The sequence below is a fragment of the Fukomys damarensis genome, unplaced genomic scaffold (assembly GCF_012274545.1).
Source record: "Fukomys damarensis isolate Sample0158 unplaced genomic scaffold, DMR_v1.0_HiC HiC_scaffold_26, whole genome shotgun sequence".
Taxonomy (NCBI): domain Eukaryota; kingdom Metazoa; phylum Chordata; class Mammalia; order Rodentia; family Bathyergidae; genus Fukomys; species Fukomys damarensis.
This window is the reverse complement of record NW_022900938.1, coordinates 36,112,007-36,130,107: the sequence shown is the minus strand read 5'-3', so window position 1 is coordinate 36,130,107 and position 18,101 is coordinate 36,112,007. Positions and strand designations below refer to the sequence as shown.

General features: G+C 38.0%; 1 protein-coding gene across 2 annotated transcripts in view; it reads right to left on the bottom strand.

Annotated features, from left to right (window-relative positions):
• Acvr1 (activin A receptor type 1) overlaps positions 1-18,101 on the bottom strand; it is a 68,742-nt gene that overhangs the window by 43,668 nt on the left and 6,973 nt on the right. For both annotated transcript variants that reach the window (XM_010606779.3, XM_010606778.3), the window contains exon 2: positions 6,322-6,395. In XM_010606779.3, coding sequence (XP_010605081.1) covers positions 6,322-6,388 — 67 coding nt within the window. In that variant the 5' untranslated portion in view covers positions 6,389-6,395. The remainder of the gene's footprint in view (positions 1-6,321; positions 6,396-18,101) is intronic.

Here is an 18,101-nt window from a genome sequence, read left to right as displayed (position 1 = left end):
TCTTAAACTGTGAACGACGAATGAATGAATGAATGAATGGAGATGGCTCTGGTTTAACTACCTCAGCCGAAACAAACATCTCCTAGGAACAAGAGCCTAAAAGGAAACTTTACTGCAGCTCACCTCGCACCAGCTCATAAACATCACTGTTACACAAGGAAACCTGATTACACAGAAACAGATCTTAAAAGTGTACAGCCTCATCAGATATTTACATTTTAGGCCCTGGTAGTGGCAAATAGCCCAGTACCTCTTATCACTCTCTCTCTCTCTCTCTAAACAAGTTCTCTCATTTAATGACACATAAAGAGAAATATTTTATTCTGAACAAAAGAAATAAATTAGTAACAAGAAATGAGCCATAAATTTAATAGTGAGATATTTATTTTACATTCATTCACCCCTTCAAGAACTTCCTGCTTATTCAATAATGAGCAATTCAAAGAAGGGCTTATTCTACTTTTCCCCCAAATGGCAGAAAGGGGCACCTTTGTGGACCCTAACAAAAAGTCCATTGAAGTTATCCTTTTCCTTCCTTCATTGGGTAATTGGACTGGAAAGTCTGAGTGGTGATGGCTTGGAAATACTAAAATCCAGTCAACTCAGAAAACAATTTAGGATCAACCAATCTTCTCTAGAACAGGCCAAAATCTCTTGCAAGAGAAGTCCACATAAGACCAGCCTTGCTTGCTATAATAAAATCAAACTGTGGGTTGTCTTAGCTTTGAAATATTTTCAAAGAAGCAGTGCTCCACGTTAGGTACTTGTGTTGTGGTCTTCACCTGCAGATGCAACAGGCACAAAAGGAAAGCAAAATGTAGAGGTTCTGCCTTCTTTCTGGTGACATAATAGTTTTACAGCATGATTAGTCTTATTAATGGGAAGGAAAGAGTAGGAAAGGGAAGAATATACAGGTAATTAAGACTTAAGTGCTCTCCCCTGTGAGCACAAATAAAACTCTTCCTGCAGCTAACGTTGTAGAGATAATGAACATGAGAAATAAATGATTACTGGGGGGAGAGACAGACAAGTAAAAAACACAAACTGCAGTGAAGGAGCCTCATCATTTGCCATTACAAGCTCTCTTCTCTCTCTCAAGCAGCCTGGATCGGGACGGAACCTCACACATGCCAGACAGGTGCATGTGGATGTTGCTAACTTAACCCCCCAAAAAAAAAAAAATTTTAAATCCAAACTTTTGAAGAGGATTAATAATGATGAAAGTTCTCAGACACCATTCCTCAAAGTGTATTATGCCTTTTGTTGGGGGTGTAAGCAAGACCTTTAACCAATCCAAAGACATATGAAACAAACAAAAATAAAAGCCCCTATTCTGTTAGGGCAATGTAAGGAAATAATAGCATAAAGCAGTTAGCCCACACCTGGCATTAAGCATTCAGTAAATATTACCGATAATTATCAAAGCAGTAGTTCTAGTAAGCAGTGTTTTCCTATTTTCTGTATTTGGAAATAAAAATAATAAAATAAGGAAGAAGGAAAGTTGTTCATTTCATGATGTTTTTTTGCAATGTAAAAATTGTATATATTTATGAGTACCATGTGATGTTCTGACACATATACACATTATATAATGCTCACATCTGGATAAGTCTACGTATCTTCTCAAACATTTTATCATTTCTTTGTGATGAAGACATTCAAAATTCTTTTTTCTAGTTTTCTTTGAAATACACATTGCCAGTATCAATTATCATCCTGCTGTAGAACAGAACATCAGAACTTATTTCTCCTAATTTAGTTTCCACTAACCAACTTTTCTCCATCTTAGTTTTCAGGAGTTTTTTGCTTTGAAGTTTGTTCGTTTGGGGTTTTATTTTCAGATTTTTGTTGTTGTTTGTTTATTTTTGAAGCAGGCTGTCCCTACGTTGCCATGGCTTGCCTTGAATGCCAGGGCTCAAGTGATACACCAACTCAGACACCCAGGTAGCTGGGATTACAACTGTCTGCCACAATGTCTGGCTCTTTTTTTTTTTTTTTTTTTAATGGACTAGGACTACATAACAAAGTATCTTAGAACAAAAACCACGACTTACTTATGCCCTAAGAATGCCATCTAGCATCACTGATGCACAATTAATGAGGTGACTTCATTGCTCTGTAAACACTGTGTATGGGTTTATTTTCTTTTAAACATGGTACTGTGAAGAGCTCAGCACCAGACAAGCTATAGCGTTACTACAAAGATTTCTATTATCTGCCCTACTGTTTACCTTTTTTGGTTAGGCATTTTATACTTCACATTTGCTTTACAACTGATGTTGTATATAATAGAATGTATTACAAATAGGGTTTTTCTGTGGCAGTGTAAAAGAAATCCTAGAAATATATAAAAACAAGAGCACCTTTCACAGAATATGTGACTGACAGTTAACTAGGAGTCACAGAAGGTTCACTAAGGCAACTGCTATTATGGTCAGAGCACTCTAGGTTAGAGCACTCACTGGAGGTTCTGTTCAAAAACAAGACAAAATAAAGAGTATTTTCACTGTAGAATGGTATACTCTTTCCCATACTCTTCTCCATATTTGTAAACATCTTAGTGGAAATAGTACATTAATAGCAAAATCTTAGTGGCAATTCCATATCAGCCCAAACAAGTTAGTTACACTACACATTTTCACTGTGGCAGTAAAAGGTCATTTGCTGGACTCCTGGACACTGAAGAGCTAAACGTGGGGAAAGAACAAGCAACAGCAAGGCTGTTAACATTCCATAAATGTCATTTCCTCCCTCTCTTTCCCTATCCTTTCTTCTCTGTTCATATTTTATGTCCACCTCTATTTCTCTTCCATTCTTTTCTTTTTCAATTTTTGTCTACATTGCAGGTCAATCATGGTATCAACTGCAGCCAAAAGGTATTGCTGAGTACCATACAGAATTTTAGTTTGTTCATTTTGGGTTTTATTGTGGGTGTTGTTGCTGTGTGAGAGGAGAATTGACAAAGTACCTAAGGAAAGGTGCAGACTTTGGAGAGAATTTAGTCCTCAAGATTCTATAGTTTTTTAAATAAAGATCATATTGGTAAGTAGTGTGTGTGTGTGTGTGTGTGTGTGTGTATATTTTGGTACCGGGGACCAAACTCAGGTCCTTGCGTTTGCAAGGCAGGCGGCAGAACCAGTGAGCTAAATTCCCGCCCTGGTAAGTAATCTAAAAGAAGGGAGAGATCCTAGAAACTTGCTTAATATAACTGCGTTCAGAAATTGTCAGGTACGGCAGGGCAATCAACCCCAGGTGTACATCATCAAAAACTCAACAAATCTTCCAACTTAAATATAAGTCCAGTTCCTCTTATTAATTCCTTTAGCAATTACTTGGCAGGATCCCCTTCTAAACCTTTTTGGTAACTAATTGACACAACTACCATAATTTTATCTTTAACAACATTGTTTAGAGTGGAGCCTAGGCTCTAGATATTTAAACTGGGCTATAACAGCACTATCCAAATATAAACAAAATGTGAGCTACCTTATTTAGTTCTAAGTTCTTTCATAGTAGTAGTAAAAAGAAACAGATGCAATATACCCTTTTTTTTTTCCTTGCTGGGGATTGAAACTAGGGTCTTGTAGAAATTTACATTATATTTTATTTTCATCAAAATCCAGTTTGTATTACATCCTAACAGCATACCACAACTTGCATAGCTGCATTTCAAGTGTTACATGTGACTAGTGGCTACCATATAGAACACTATAGATGTACGTGGGTGGAAAACAGGAGACAGAAACACATTGTGGAGGGTACCTGGAATCAAACTCAGGGCCCTGAGCTTGCCAGGCAGGTGCTGTGCTCCTGAGCTACATCCCCAGCCCAGGAACACATTTAATATTAAAAATCTAAAAAATAACCAAATAGTGGACTATGCCCTGATTTTTCCACAGTGTTGGCTATACTAATGTGTTGAATTATGTATTCTTTTGAGAATTCACCAATTATATAAAATAGATCTATACTCTCAAAGAGCCTATAGCAGGGACATAAGTTTTACTATTCCAACTGATCATAACAAGTCTCAGATTATATGCATCATTCTCCATCGAGGCTAAAGGCTTTTTCAAAATAACGTGGGCACAACTCAATGCAAAAAAAGGTAGTTTATGTTTTATATATCTAGAAAGTCATACACCAACCTTGTGAATACAATAAATGTAAATTCAGCAAACTATGGGTAACTTTTATTTTACTTTCTCTCTATTAATTTTGTGGTTTTCAAAAGAAGCAGTAAACCCCTAAACAATATTCTAGAAATGGGGGATGGGCAGCAGGGAAAACAAGTAAGAGATGCCAAAGGCCTAGAAATGCTGGGTGGTCACACAGCTAAAATTTAGCCTGCTTATAGTATAAATGTGTCACCCCAAAATTCACATTGATTACTAATTCCAAAATGATGGCATTAGACTTGGTGGGGGGGTAGATGATGGGTGCAGATCCTCCTGACTGGGATCAGTATCCTCACAAGAGACCCCAGAAAGCCAGCTGGCTCTTTTATCACAGTAGCACACAGAGAGAAGGAGTTGCCTATGAGGTGTGGGATGTCACAAGATACTGAAGGTAGCAGCACCTTGAACTGCGACTTCCAGCCTCCAGATCTATAAGAAATAAATGTTTGTTGTTCATGAGCCACTCAGTTTAAGGTACTGTGTTACTAGAGCCCAAGGTAAAGACACACACTATATTTGCACAAGTCTTGACTTTCCCACTGCACCCTCAATCACATGGATAATCTTTGTGTAATTCATTGTACCTAGTACCTAACTCTTAAACAAGAAAACAAATGTATATACTTACACTCTCTTAATGTACACTGAAGTTTCCCAAAATGCAATTACCATATAAAAAGAGGATATGTTAGTCAGCTTTCTGTTACAATTAACAAGTCCTTAAGATAATCAATAAGAAAAGGTTTAAACCTAGGTGGTGCACACCTAAAATCCCAGTACTCTGGGGGGTGGTGGCAGAAAGATGACAATTTCAAACCCAGTGACTTGCCAAACATATCTCAAAATTTAAAAGGGGCTCTGGGAATATAGTTTAGTCTAAAGGCCATGGGATCAGTTCCCAGTATTCACCTTCCTCCCCGCTAATGTAGCCTTACTTTGGCTTACAGGTTCAAAAGTTTTGGTCATCTGATTGGCCCTGTTTCTTTGGACAAGGGCAGTACAGTAAATCACAGCAGGAGTGGCTGGAGAGAAAGCGCAGCTACTTCATTGATGGCTGTGATGCAAGAGAAAGAGGAAGGGACAGGGTCCCATAAACTCCTTTGAAGGAAAGCCCCCAATAACAAGAAGATCTCCCATAGGGACCACTTCTTAAATTTCTACCACCTCCTAACAGTGCCAACCTGGGGAATAAGACTTTAACACATGGGGCTGATTTCAGATCCAAACTACACCAGAGGGATGACAGTTCTCTGCTTTGTTCATCAGTGCACAAAACCAAATCACTGAAGATAAGACCACTTTTGACAATTAAACCACCAATACAACATACCAGTAACAATCTACTTTTGGAGATGTTGAAGATTATTACAAACTTAGGTGCAAGCATATATAACAGTCCTCCTTTTTTTTTTTGGAGGACATGTTCTAAGACATTCCATGGATGCTGAAACCATGGACAGTACCAACCCTAAATATACTACCTCTTTTTTTAATGCATGCCTTATAAGTTTAATTTATAAATTAGACACGGTAAATTATTAACAACAGTAAACAAAAGTAAAGCAGATTATAATGATACATTATTATGATATTATTACTAATGATAACAATTATTTAAACATGAATTGGGGCCAGGGATTTAGCTCAGTGGTGCCACGCCTGCCTCGCAAGCACAAGGTCCTGAAGGAAAAAAGAAAAAGAAAAACTTGTAATCTGTTCACTTCTAGAATTTCCATGAAATATTTTTGAACCACAGTTTCTTAAGTGTAACTAAATCTGGAAAGTAAAACCACAGAAGAGAGACTATTGTACTTCAATACATTTAGTAGTATACTCATACCCAACTATGACAGAAGGTACATTTATTTATAAATATCCCTTTATTGTTAGTTACAGAATTATCTCTACTTCTCTTTTATATTTATTTCTGATTGGGCAACATACTGACTTTTTAAAAATTATGTGTTATATAAAAATTAAGATATAATGTGTATCACAATTGCCCTTTAAAATAATCAAAGGACATTACCAAATATTTATTATAAAAAGGATACGATAAGCATGATAAAATTAAGAATTGAGTATATAGTGTAAGCGAAGCAATGCTCAATCATATACTTATCCTAACCCAAATAGCACTTACCTTCAAAACTCGGGGAAGGAAAAGCAATCATCATTAGCACAGGAAGAATCATCACTCCATCTATCATTGTACAACTGTGGAAGGAAAAGAGGAGACAAAGTTTTAAAAAAATTAACTGCAGGATGCCAAATTAAATTAAGCATATCATCTTCAAATTGCCATTTAAGGTCTTCCTTAGAAATTGCCCTAACATATATTGCCCTTTTTTCCGTATATTAAAAACATACAGGGCTGAAGATTTAGTTCAGTGGTTCCGCCGCCTGCCTTGCAAGCACAAGGTCCTGAATTCAATCCCCGGTATAAATTAAAAAAAAAAAAAAAAAAAAATGTCCTCCTCATGGATTTAAATAAGTATCTAAGAAGTCAAACGAACCTCTGACTAGTGGCCTCTCAAAGGCCACTTTCTCTGAGCCTACCCTCTTTAGAATTTAGTAAGAAAATGAAGAGTAAGGATATAAACGTTGAAAATAAAGAATGCCTAAATTTTTTAGGCTTGAATTTTATCTTATTCTATTGAACACAATTAGAGACACTATACTAAAAATCTTGAGAAGATGAATGCACTATTCAAATGTGATATTAAAGATTAAGAAACTGAATAATTTAAGCCAAATTACTACTCTTGAGCCTTCTCTTTTAGAAGCACTGGAGGTAGAGAAACCTACATCTACAAAGGAAAAAAATCAATGAAACAAGCAAACAAAAATATTTATGCCTCATCTGTGGTAAAGCAATGCATTTCTACATTAATCTTGAATTTAACAAATGACAGACACAATTAAGACAGGAAGAGTTCTAAAATAAGAACTCATGTAAATCTATAATACAGAGAACTGTCACTGAGAAAAACAAGATAATTTGCAGAAATTGCAGGTTGGTTTTGGCCTCAAACTACAATGGCAGAAGCTCAATTTTCTGAGTTAAAAACTTTTCCATTTGAGTAATTCCCACAACTAGAAATCTGATGGGAATTTCTTGGGTACAACTTTCTAGTAAAATAAAGAAAACCAGTACAAATCTTTGATAAATAGGTTAGCATGCTATCTTACTCCAACATCCTCAAGGCAAAGGAGGAGTCCTATGGACTCCTTCTGGCCCATCATCTCACAACTATACATTTTTTGGTTAGTGGTCTGATTGTTTACTCACTGCACTCCCACCTCATCTTACCACTTCTCATTTTAACCTATTTTCTTTTGCTTCCATAATTATGTTTCAGTCTATCTCTAAATAGCAAGGAGGGAAAAGCAGATTTTTATGTACCTTCCTTTTATATTTTCTAAAGCATATGGAAACTCAAGTGGGCTTCTCTCACTGCTGTTATTTTGTTGTTTCTATTTTTGTTTTTACATGGATGCTTCCTGTAGTGGGCTTTTCTGAGAGGGGACACTGTGCCTATACTCTTCCACTCCCCAGCCTCCAGTTCTGTAAAAACAAGGTACTGTGTTAGAGCAGCAGAAAACAGACTAACATTTGGTGAAATCCCTCTCCACCAGAAGCTACTTTAGCTCCCTAGAAACAACCCATTCAGCTCCAAAATAGGTCCAATGCATCCAAAGGCTGTGCAGGGAGCTTCTCAAGCTATGATGTAATTATTAACATCTTCTGTCTATGAAACTGTCTTCAGCTAATAAAGCAGTAAAAAAGTGAAGTCTCTTTGGAGGCTACCTCAGCTCCCTAAGATGGGGTAAAGAGTGGGAATTATGTAACAGGTAGGTATGGTTTGCTTTTAGAGTGCAGCCATAACACTACAGTTTCATAGGTCCATTTAAGTGGGGTTATAAATTATACTGGGTAGTTATGGGGAAAAAAAGCCCTCCTCAAGTGCTAAGTGCTCCAAAATCATTAAAGAAACTAGATCTAAGCACCCCAAAATGAGTAAGAAAAACGGTTGCCCAGATATCTCCTGTCGCTAGCAGCTCTTCCTTAACCACTTTACTAGAGAAGAGTAATAATATTCTCAATCTAATATGAAGCAGTCTCTTCAAATTCAAAATTTTTAAGTATTTGAAAATAAATCTATATCACATATAATAAACATTATCCTGAATGCTTTGAGATTTTTATCAATGATAATGACACTACCACTATTAGCAATATCTTAAATATTGCATCTTTTATTTTTTAAATCTCTATTTCACATATTGCCATAATTTGCATGTTGGCTGACTGTTCTCCAAAGGCCCATGAGTTAAAGGCTTGTTCCTCCGGGTGGTACCACTTGGGGGTGGTAGGTAGAAGCTTGAAGAGGTGGAGACTAACGGGGAGGTCTTTAGGCCAATAGGGATTATAGAACTGCCTTCCTCTTCCTTTCTTGCTACCTAGTCATGAGGAGAGTCACTGGCTCTACAGCACACTGCTGGTCACTACCACCAAACACCCTCTTTACAGCCCGAAAATAGTGGGTCCATGTGGACCCATCAATGACTGGAACCTCTAAAACCATGCATGAGGGTCTCTCTTTGTAAGTTAATCATCTCAAGTAGGGTCATTGGCATTTCATTAAAAGCCACTGAAAACCACTTCCTCTCAGTCTTATCTTTGAATTGCCAGTCTTTCATTCATTAATTCATTCATGCATTCAAAAACTCCTGAAAGCCTGCCATATGCTACACATTAGAAATTTAAATGATAAAAATCATATACACATGGTCCTATGATAAAGCTTGTAAGATTTGTTTATGGTAATCACTAAAAGACTGCATAATTTAAAAACTGATGTATAAAAGAAGAAATAGTTAAAAACACTGCTTAAAATAATGAGATTTTCTAGAGGGTGGGGGATCCTCCCCAGGGAGGTAGCTTCTGAGAAATCAGAAATATGAGCAGGTAATACCAGCAAAAGGGTAAGAACAGGGTGGGAGTGGAGAGCACAGACAAGCACACACAGGGTAACATTTAAGAAAAAAGGTACTTTCTTAGCTTCTACAGAGGCCTTGTGCTCAGGAACAAGAACCCTTAAGAGGCACACCATAGAACCTGAAAAATAATAGAATGCCAGGACTCTAGAGTCTGCAGTCATTATAAGAAATTGGAGAGGTTAGGTATGTAGCTTAGTGGAACAGCACTTTCCTAAGACATGTAAAGCCCCAGGGTTCTTTCTTATTTGGGAGAGGGAGAAAAAGGAGGGGAAAGAGAAGGGGAAGGGGAGACCCAAGAAACCTGGAAAGGGAGGCGAACAGCAGAACTGAGGTAAAACATTCTGAGTCCTCTACTCTATCCTTATTGCTACGAAGCTCCGTTGTTCCCCCAGCACCTACTCCTTGCTTCCCTTGGCCCCCACCATCCTGCTCTATCACGTACTCCACCTGGCCCACTTCCTACCTACCTCTGGACCTACCTTGATACTCACTGTACGTGATGCTCCCTGTGACTAGGCTCTTCCTTCACACTAACTGCTACTCTACCTTCCAGTCTCCACTTAAATAACTGGACACTTTTACAAGGCTGCCACAACTTTGAAATATCTTCTTCTCACTCTTATATTACCACTTTGTTAATCTTCATTCATAGAAATTATCATAATTAATAGCTATATATCCATACCTATGTGTGCTCACTGCATGTCCATGGTAAATTCCATGGTAACAAAATCTACAATCTATCTTACTCATCATAGCCACGGCCAAGTGAGAGCACATTTAGAACTTGTTGAGTAGGGATTCTCCCCAAATAAACACAATTTAAATGCTAAAAATTAGCAATCCTCCCCACCATACACAGCTGAAAAGGAACAGCAAGATTTTAAAAATACATCATCTCTAGACTTTTAATTTGTAGAGTGTAGTTCAGGTAATAGTAAATGTCACCAATTAGAAAGCTTTAAAATCAAGAACGCTTTCATGGAAAAAGAAGAAAAAAACTAAAATACAACCACCATTACCATGTTTTCTATTTTACAAAGCCAACAAAAGACCATGCCCCAAAATATAGTTATCATTATACAAGCAAAATTAATCACACTGATTTAGGTTCCTAAACAAGAAGACAGAAAAAAAAGAATTACAAATTCAATTCCCCCAAGCTAACCCACTGTTCAAAAATAGTCAAGTGCCAGGCGTAGTGGTGCATACCTATAATCTCAGCACTTGGGAGGCTGGAGCAGGAGGATCTCTGTGAGTTCAAGACCAGCCTGGGCTGCATAGTGAGTTCCAGGGCAGTCTCGACTACATAGTGAGACCCTGCCTCAAAGTGAAGTCAAAATATGCCCCCCAAAAAAATCATTGCAAAGTCAACATCAGTTACTAGCTGCTGCTTTATTCATGGTCTCTAGCCTCTGCTGTCCATTAATTCAGCTACTGAAAAAATTCACACCTCAAAGTATACTATATGCATGTACAAATACACCCAAAATGAAATCTACTCTTCTGTGCAATTAATATGCACTAAAAAATAAAAAACATCCCAAAGAGAAAAAAGAAAATGAATGCACAAAAGAGGAAGTTCTGGAAATTTCTGATCATATTTTAATTAGAAGAAAATTGGTATAATAAAGTATCAACCTCAAGCCCCAAGAGTCTATTTCTAATTTTAAAACATAAAAAGAAAATATTATTTTGAAAAGTAAACTTTTCAACTCCGCTGTTCTTGGCAAGAAAAAGAGTATTGGTTGTGGAATATAGGAGCAGCAATAATTCACTGAGTGTGGGTGCCTTACTCCAGGGGTCTCTAAACTTACTGGTCTCAGAGTCTCTACACTCTTCAAAATTACTGAAGAACCATATACATCTGTACATGTGGTCTATACTCATACATTTTTACTATATTCAAAATCAAAACTCAGAATTTATAAAATAATAAAAAACTATCCTATAATTTATAAATTTAAAAATTGTACTTTAAAAAAAAAAGAACATATAGAAAAAAAAAGTCATGGTTTTCCATTTTGTAAATCTCTTATGTTTGGCTTAGAAGATAGTCAGATTACCATATATAATTCTACATTCAATCTTCTATAACATGTTGTATTATTTAAAGTTCACATAGGAAATCCAGCTTTGCACACATCGTGCAAAGGAGGAGGATCCTGTAGAACACCCAAGAAAGTCTCAGAGACCTTAGGAATTCCTGGGACACATTTTTAGAACTGCCTTATTCCTTAAATGCAGTTCTTCCTACTATACCCAATCACAGAATGGTACCACATATTTTAGACTAAGCATTTGCCCAATAGCTGACATAAATGTTACTGTTCTACAATTTCAGAAATCTCATTAGCATTTCTAACAAGAATGCATCAAATATTTTTAAATGTACGAATATTTTATATATACAAGTATTTTTAAATGGCAGAGAAACTTATAATAAGAATATACTCACAACTGCTCATTTCATTACCAATTGTCAAAATCCCTCACTGAAAAATCATAAGCTACTGGGAACTACAAAATATTATCGGAAGGGTTTATAGTATGAATTTTTGCCTCTAATACCTCTCCCTTCTACTCTTGGATAAGACCCTCATTCCCTGGTAACTAATGTCACCACTTGAGATACATGTAGGAAATTAGCTATTCAGAAGAGGGCTAGGAATCTCCTATCTAAAGCTCCCTTATTAAATCAGTGCCATCTCTCCCAATGTCTCAGACCCGCCCTATTGGGAGACAGAACATTCCCATGATACTTTGCTAAAAACAGTCACGGGGCAGAGCCAAACCACTTACCAAATCCCATGGTACTGTTCAAACTCCATTTATAGATCAGACAGAGAGGAGGAGCTAGCATTTAGCTCAATTTCTAACATGTATGAGCCCAAGACCATTTTTGGCACTTATTTTGCTCATCAAGATGTTATAGATGGATACAGCCACAGATACTGCAGTATACTACCCAAAAATCTTTTTGATATGGTCACAGAATACTCAAAGAATAAAATCTAATGTATTTCTCCATTCAACTTTTGGAACCCATAATAAGCAGTATGATTGATAAACTATGATATAGCAATAAAGGACATTTCTAAAATCTATACTTATAAGCAGCACACAATTTATTATCTGTAACATAGAAAACGAGAACATTTTCATAAAATTCTATAAAATATTCATTTGTCTAGCCTGACAGCCTAACCCCCTTTACTTTGTCCAGTCGTTAAATATATAATTTACAGAATACCAACTCAGGGCCAGGGATTTAGCTCTGTGATTTCACTGCCTGCCCTGCAAGTACAAGGTCCCAAGTTCGATTCCCAGTAACAGAGGAAAAAAAAAAAAAAGAAACCAACTAGAATACCAACGTATTCAACAAGGATGTTCCATTGGACTTACAACAATCTCTGGGAGAAAAAAAAGCCTGAAAGAATCGCTCAACCCTTGTGCCCAGGTCTGAATGATTTTTATGCCAGCCACTGAAGTCTCTCTATAACCTATGCCTGCTTACACTCACAGATGCTCTCCACTATTCCATGACAGGTTTTCATTCCTTTGTATCCCCTCATGCAGTCTGTGTTATGCCTTCCGCAATGAAAAAAGGAATCATTCTTCTTAATATAAAAGGCAGCAGCAAAGCAGAAAAAGAATTAAGAGGAATTCTGGATTCTCTTAGACATCTGTCAACATTACAGTATTATCACCATAACAGCAGCACTTACTAGTGAGCCTTGCACTGTGCTTATGTATCAATATAATCTCACTCAAAATCTCTTCTCAAAATAATGGAGAATAAATATTCATATTAATTTTGTTTTACAGATGAGATCTTGGATGGATACAAGTAACTAACACAAGGACACAAGGTCAAACCCAAGACAATCTGACCAAAGTTCAGTGGTCTTAACTGACCACCACTCTACACAAACTTCATTTAATGGAACAGCCAAAGACAGATCAGCAATCCAGTTATTCTGTCTTAACATTTCACCCACGACTTAATTCATCCTGAGCTTCATGAACCCTGATTTTTCCTCATAAAGAACAGTATTTGATTCACTTTTTAATCATGCTCTTTCCATTTCTCTAAACTCAAAATTAATTTCATATACTGTGATCTCCAACTATCTCTTCCCCCTTTCCCAGCCTTCCAGAAGAAAAGATCTTAATGTCAAAGACCAAAAAAGCTCCTTGATAGTGCAAGTGGTTTCTCACTCTCACCCCCTCCACCCCGATTGTCCAATTCCCTTGCAATTCATACCTCAAAATAAAAACAGGAATTAGCAAAAGGCACATTTGGGGAAGCTATGCCTAGTAAGACGAAGTCTAGACACAAAATCTGAATGCATACTTACAACCACCTCCATGCAGGAAAAAAAACAGCCATTGTGTCTGATTAGATAATGTGAGAACAGTTCTCTCTTTTAATCTCAATAGGTTAAGAGCTAACCCAGGAGCAGCTTGCTCCAAAGTACCTGGGCGTTTGGGAGGGGTGAGAGAGACAAGAGTTGTCAGTAATAGCTGCACAGAAAGACTAAACTGAAGCCATCATACCATATAAGTTAAGTCAGGGTCTTTTCTTCAGTTCACAAATGACCTGTTAAATATTTTTAACACCACACTCTGTCTGAACTGGCAATGTGCATGTGCGAGTTGCCAGGGCGTGGTTTTATATAGACTTCACTGCTGCTGAAGGGCTTCTGCTGGGATGTTACTGTCAGAATATTAGCATGTAATTTGATCTTTTGAGATAGATAAATACAGAGACCCTTGGACAAGTCCTACTAAAATGAAAACCAGCCTCTGGATCGTGTCATCCTGTAGTCAGAGGAAATACTTACAGATTATTTCAGGGAAGAAAGGGTTTTGACTTCAAGATTTACACTACAAACATCCCAGCTGTAACAAATAGACCCAAGATATGGTTTGGGAAAATGGGAAAGAAAACAATATAATCTGTAAAAGGTGGGCGGGGGGGGAATAAGGCTTGATTGGATGAAAGTTTTAGCTTAGGGCTCCCATATAAAAACAGAGAATCCCCAGTAAATTAACTTCAGTTACACAGGAAAAAAATCCACCCAACACAAAAATAAAACTGAGCTAAGGTTCTGAGAACCCAATATTCTGATCACCCACTACATACCTTACTAGCACTTCAAACTAGTTCTGGGCGTAGTGGCACACACCTGTAATCCCAGCACTTGGGAGGCTGAGGCAGGAGAATCCCTGTTGAGTTCAAGACCAGCCTGGGCTAGACAGTGAGTCCAGGTCAGTCTCAATACATAGTGAGACCCTGTCTCAAAAAAACAAACAAACAAACAAACAAAAAAACCAAACTAGGTTTTAATATACTTGACTGCAAGGAGACTGACTTTCACTTTATACTTCATTCCCCCTGGATCAAATAGCCATAGCTCTTCAGCTTTGTTTCAACTGACAGAACCCCATTATGTCCCAGATCTTTTGTTACACTCTTCTCTTCAGCTTAGACCCCCCCATTCCTCTCTGTTCAAGTTTGCAGACCGTACTACTAGAACATTTTTAAAAAGCGTGTGCGCGTGTGCGTGTGCGTGTGTAGGAATGCCCTATTATTCTCTTCCACAAAACTCTTTTGGATTTGTAACTTTTTTTTTTTTTTGGTGGTACCAGGACCTTGCACTTACCAGGCAGGCATGACACCACCACTGAGCTACCAGCCCTGTATTTGTAATTCTTGATCCACTTAAAATCCTACATCCTATAGCCAGGTTCAACGGTGCAACACCAGTAACCTCATGTATTTGGGGAGCTAAGCAGAAGGATGGCAAGTTTGAGGTAAGCTGGGCAACTAAGCAAATATCCTATCTCAAAATAAAATTTAAAAACAGGGCTGGGGTGATTGCTCAGTAGTAGAGCACCCCTGGACCCCATCCCCAGTGCTGCAAAAAGCAAAATACAAATAAATCGCACTTCCTCCCCTAGTTTTCAGGGAGAGACCATATCGGCCATCTATTTTATTCTTAACTATGTATAACCTAAAGTTTCACCTTTAACCTAATGCATGACCTTTCTATCCCTCCTGTTTCTCAACAAATGGTCCTGCAGAGACCCAACTACCCCATTTCTAAGGCTGATGTAACTAACCGGTAACAATGTGTAGTGGAGGGAATTAGACAGAAGGGATATTGGGCCCAAGGGGATGAGAACTGTGTATTCACGCTGTCTCACGCCACTCCAACTTCACACTTCAAGCCCATTCCTGTCTCAAGTGGGTCCTGCCCACTTCCCCGCATTTTATGACCCTGCCATAACCTCTTCAAGACATTTAAAAACTGAGTGAAATTTGCTTTTTTATTTATTACTTTATTTTCATGATATATTCCCTTCTCTCTTCTTCATATACCCAAATGTAAGCATCATAAGAGTAAGAACTGCAAGGTGACACCCCCGTGCCTGGCATCTACTAGCTACACTCAATATCAATTAAAACACATTAATCTTAACCTCTTAGTCTATGATACACTTTGGTTTGAGTGAGGAGATGAAAGTGAAGTTTAAGTATTACCCTACCTGGCAAGGAAGTGACTTGGGGGTGGGGGAACTCTGTGACCTCAATTTAATATAGTAGCAACTGGGTATTCGAGATAAATTAAAAGCTATCATTTGTAACTTGGATTCCAGTTTTCAAGGGTGTCATCCAAGAGAAGCAGCCAAACAAAAAGACGGCTGGCAGGCTCTGGGTATACCAGACAACTCCCTGGTGGACAATATCCCATTTGGAAAGGACTGCTTGGATCTCTCGTTGCAGACACCAGCTATGACCAGAGCCATCCCTAGTGACCTCTAAGTCAATCTTTGTAGCTTGAGAAAACATCTCCTGCAAGTCAGAAATTGACATATTATCTCCCCTAAAGTCTTCTAACAGTTATTGATGCTATTTGGAAAGCCGTGCTTCCAGGCCTATTAATAACCTTCAGAACGAACCCTGAGGAAGTGTCAAGAGAAAAATAGATCTGGCTGATAAAAGCAAAGACTCAATCAGAGGTTACAGTTAGCAATTAGTACTTTCAAAGGGAGAGGACGATGAAAATTGTAACATCTTCTGTGTTAGATGTTAACTTTTCAGGAGCCTTAAAACAAAATTTAGCCCATGAATTCTAGGACTGTAAGGGAAGAACCCTGGTCTCTACAGAAGAGGAACTCTTTCAAAGTTTCAAACTACTAAAATAGCTCAGCATGGACCCGGGATTTAGCTCAGTGGTTCTGATGCCTGCTTCACAAGGGCAAGGGCCTGAGTTCGATCCCTGGTACCAAAAACAAAAAAAAAACAAACAAACAAAAAATAGCTCAGCACTATCAACTATCTGCATATTAATTGTATCTAAGAATTTGCCTACAAGGCTGATATCATTGACTCTTTTAGTTATTTACACCTTTGCAAAGTTTTTCCAAGTGGCACATTAAATAGCAATCAGATCAAACTACTCTAATGGAATCACTAATTAATCTTTAAAGACTTTCCTCAGTGGTCTTTCTCCCCTTCCCTCCCCCAACTAGAATGTGATTAATGGAATTCTCTCAAAATTTAGCTTGAAATATGCTTTTACCAGTTGAACAGCTAGAACAGAATCAGATAATTGTGGTATGACTCAACAGACACACAGCTGTTCATTTAAATATATCCATCAAAAGTATAAATATGATCATGAGAAAGAAAAGAAGCCATGCACCAGGGTCAGTGCACACACTGAATGGGTTAGCATCCAAGTAACCACAACAGAAAACAAAGAGGAAAAGGAAGAGGAGGTTCTAGATGGATACTGGGGAGAAAGAGAACAGAGAATAGGTGTAATCAAGACTATCTGCCCAAACAGGGTTCAAAAGTTAAAATCTAATTAATTGCATTGCATTAAATGGGGGAGAAAGAATGAAATTTTAAAACCATGATGCCCCAAATACAGAAGTATAGGAAAGCCTACATAATAGAAAATGATAAATCCCATTTGTTACTAAAAGCAAAACAAAGACCTTAGGCAGAGAAAAACAGGAGGAACAGTGCTCCATCTCAGTTGTAGGCCCCAGCCTTCCAACACTGTGATTACAAAATCATCATGGAAATTCCACCAACAGACCCCAAGAACACACTACCCCCAACTTAAGAGTATTCTATTTTTCAACAGTGAGTATGTGATACACATTCAATGGAACTCACATTTGGAATTTCAAGTTCTGATCTTTCCCTGGGCTAGCAATAAGCAGTAGGATCCTCTCCCCTGATGCAGGGCAGAGGTATCAGCTGCAGCATCCAGGCAGCCCCAAGAGCTCCTGGGTAAACAAGTGACACCTCACAGTGGGCCATACTGCTTCACTGTGATTTATGCTGAGACGGGTGTATTAAACTCATTTTCAAATTACAGTAATTTCAATTCCCAATCGGTTTATTGGACCATAATCTCCTTGTAGGTTAGGGAGCATGAGCCCATAACCAAACAATACTCCATACCAGGCACCCTCTTTGGAAGGTACTACACATTCCAGACTGTCACTTATCAGAAGGCAAGGAAATGGAGGAAAAGAAAACCACAAGGACATGGGGAAAGGTGTGCCTCTGGCAGCATTCCAGACCCCTTCCTTCCTTCTTCCTCAGGGGTGGGTTGTAAGGCCCAGCAAGAACTTAGCAAACAGAGGCACTCAGAAGACTTTGGTGCCTGTCTTCTTTTTATATTGTTCAAAATGATGACAAATGAAAGAAGATCCAATCCATTACTGTAATTTCCAACTTTCCTTAAATCAACAAAATCTATTTCTTTCCAGAAAATAATCCCTTTGGGGCTAGGGATTTAGCTCAGTGGTTCTGCTGCCTGCCTCCCAAGCTCAAGGACCCGAGTTTTATTCCCAGTATGAAAAAGAAAAAAAAAGAGGAGGGGGAGGGGA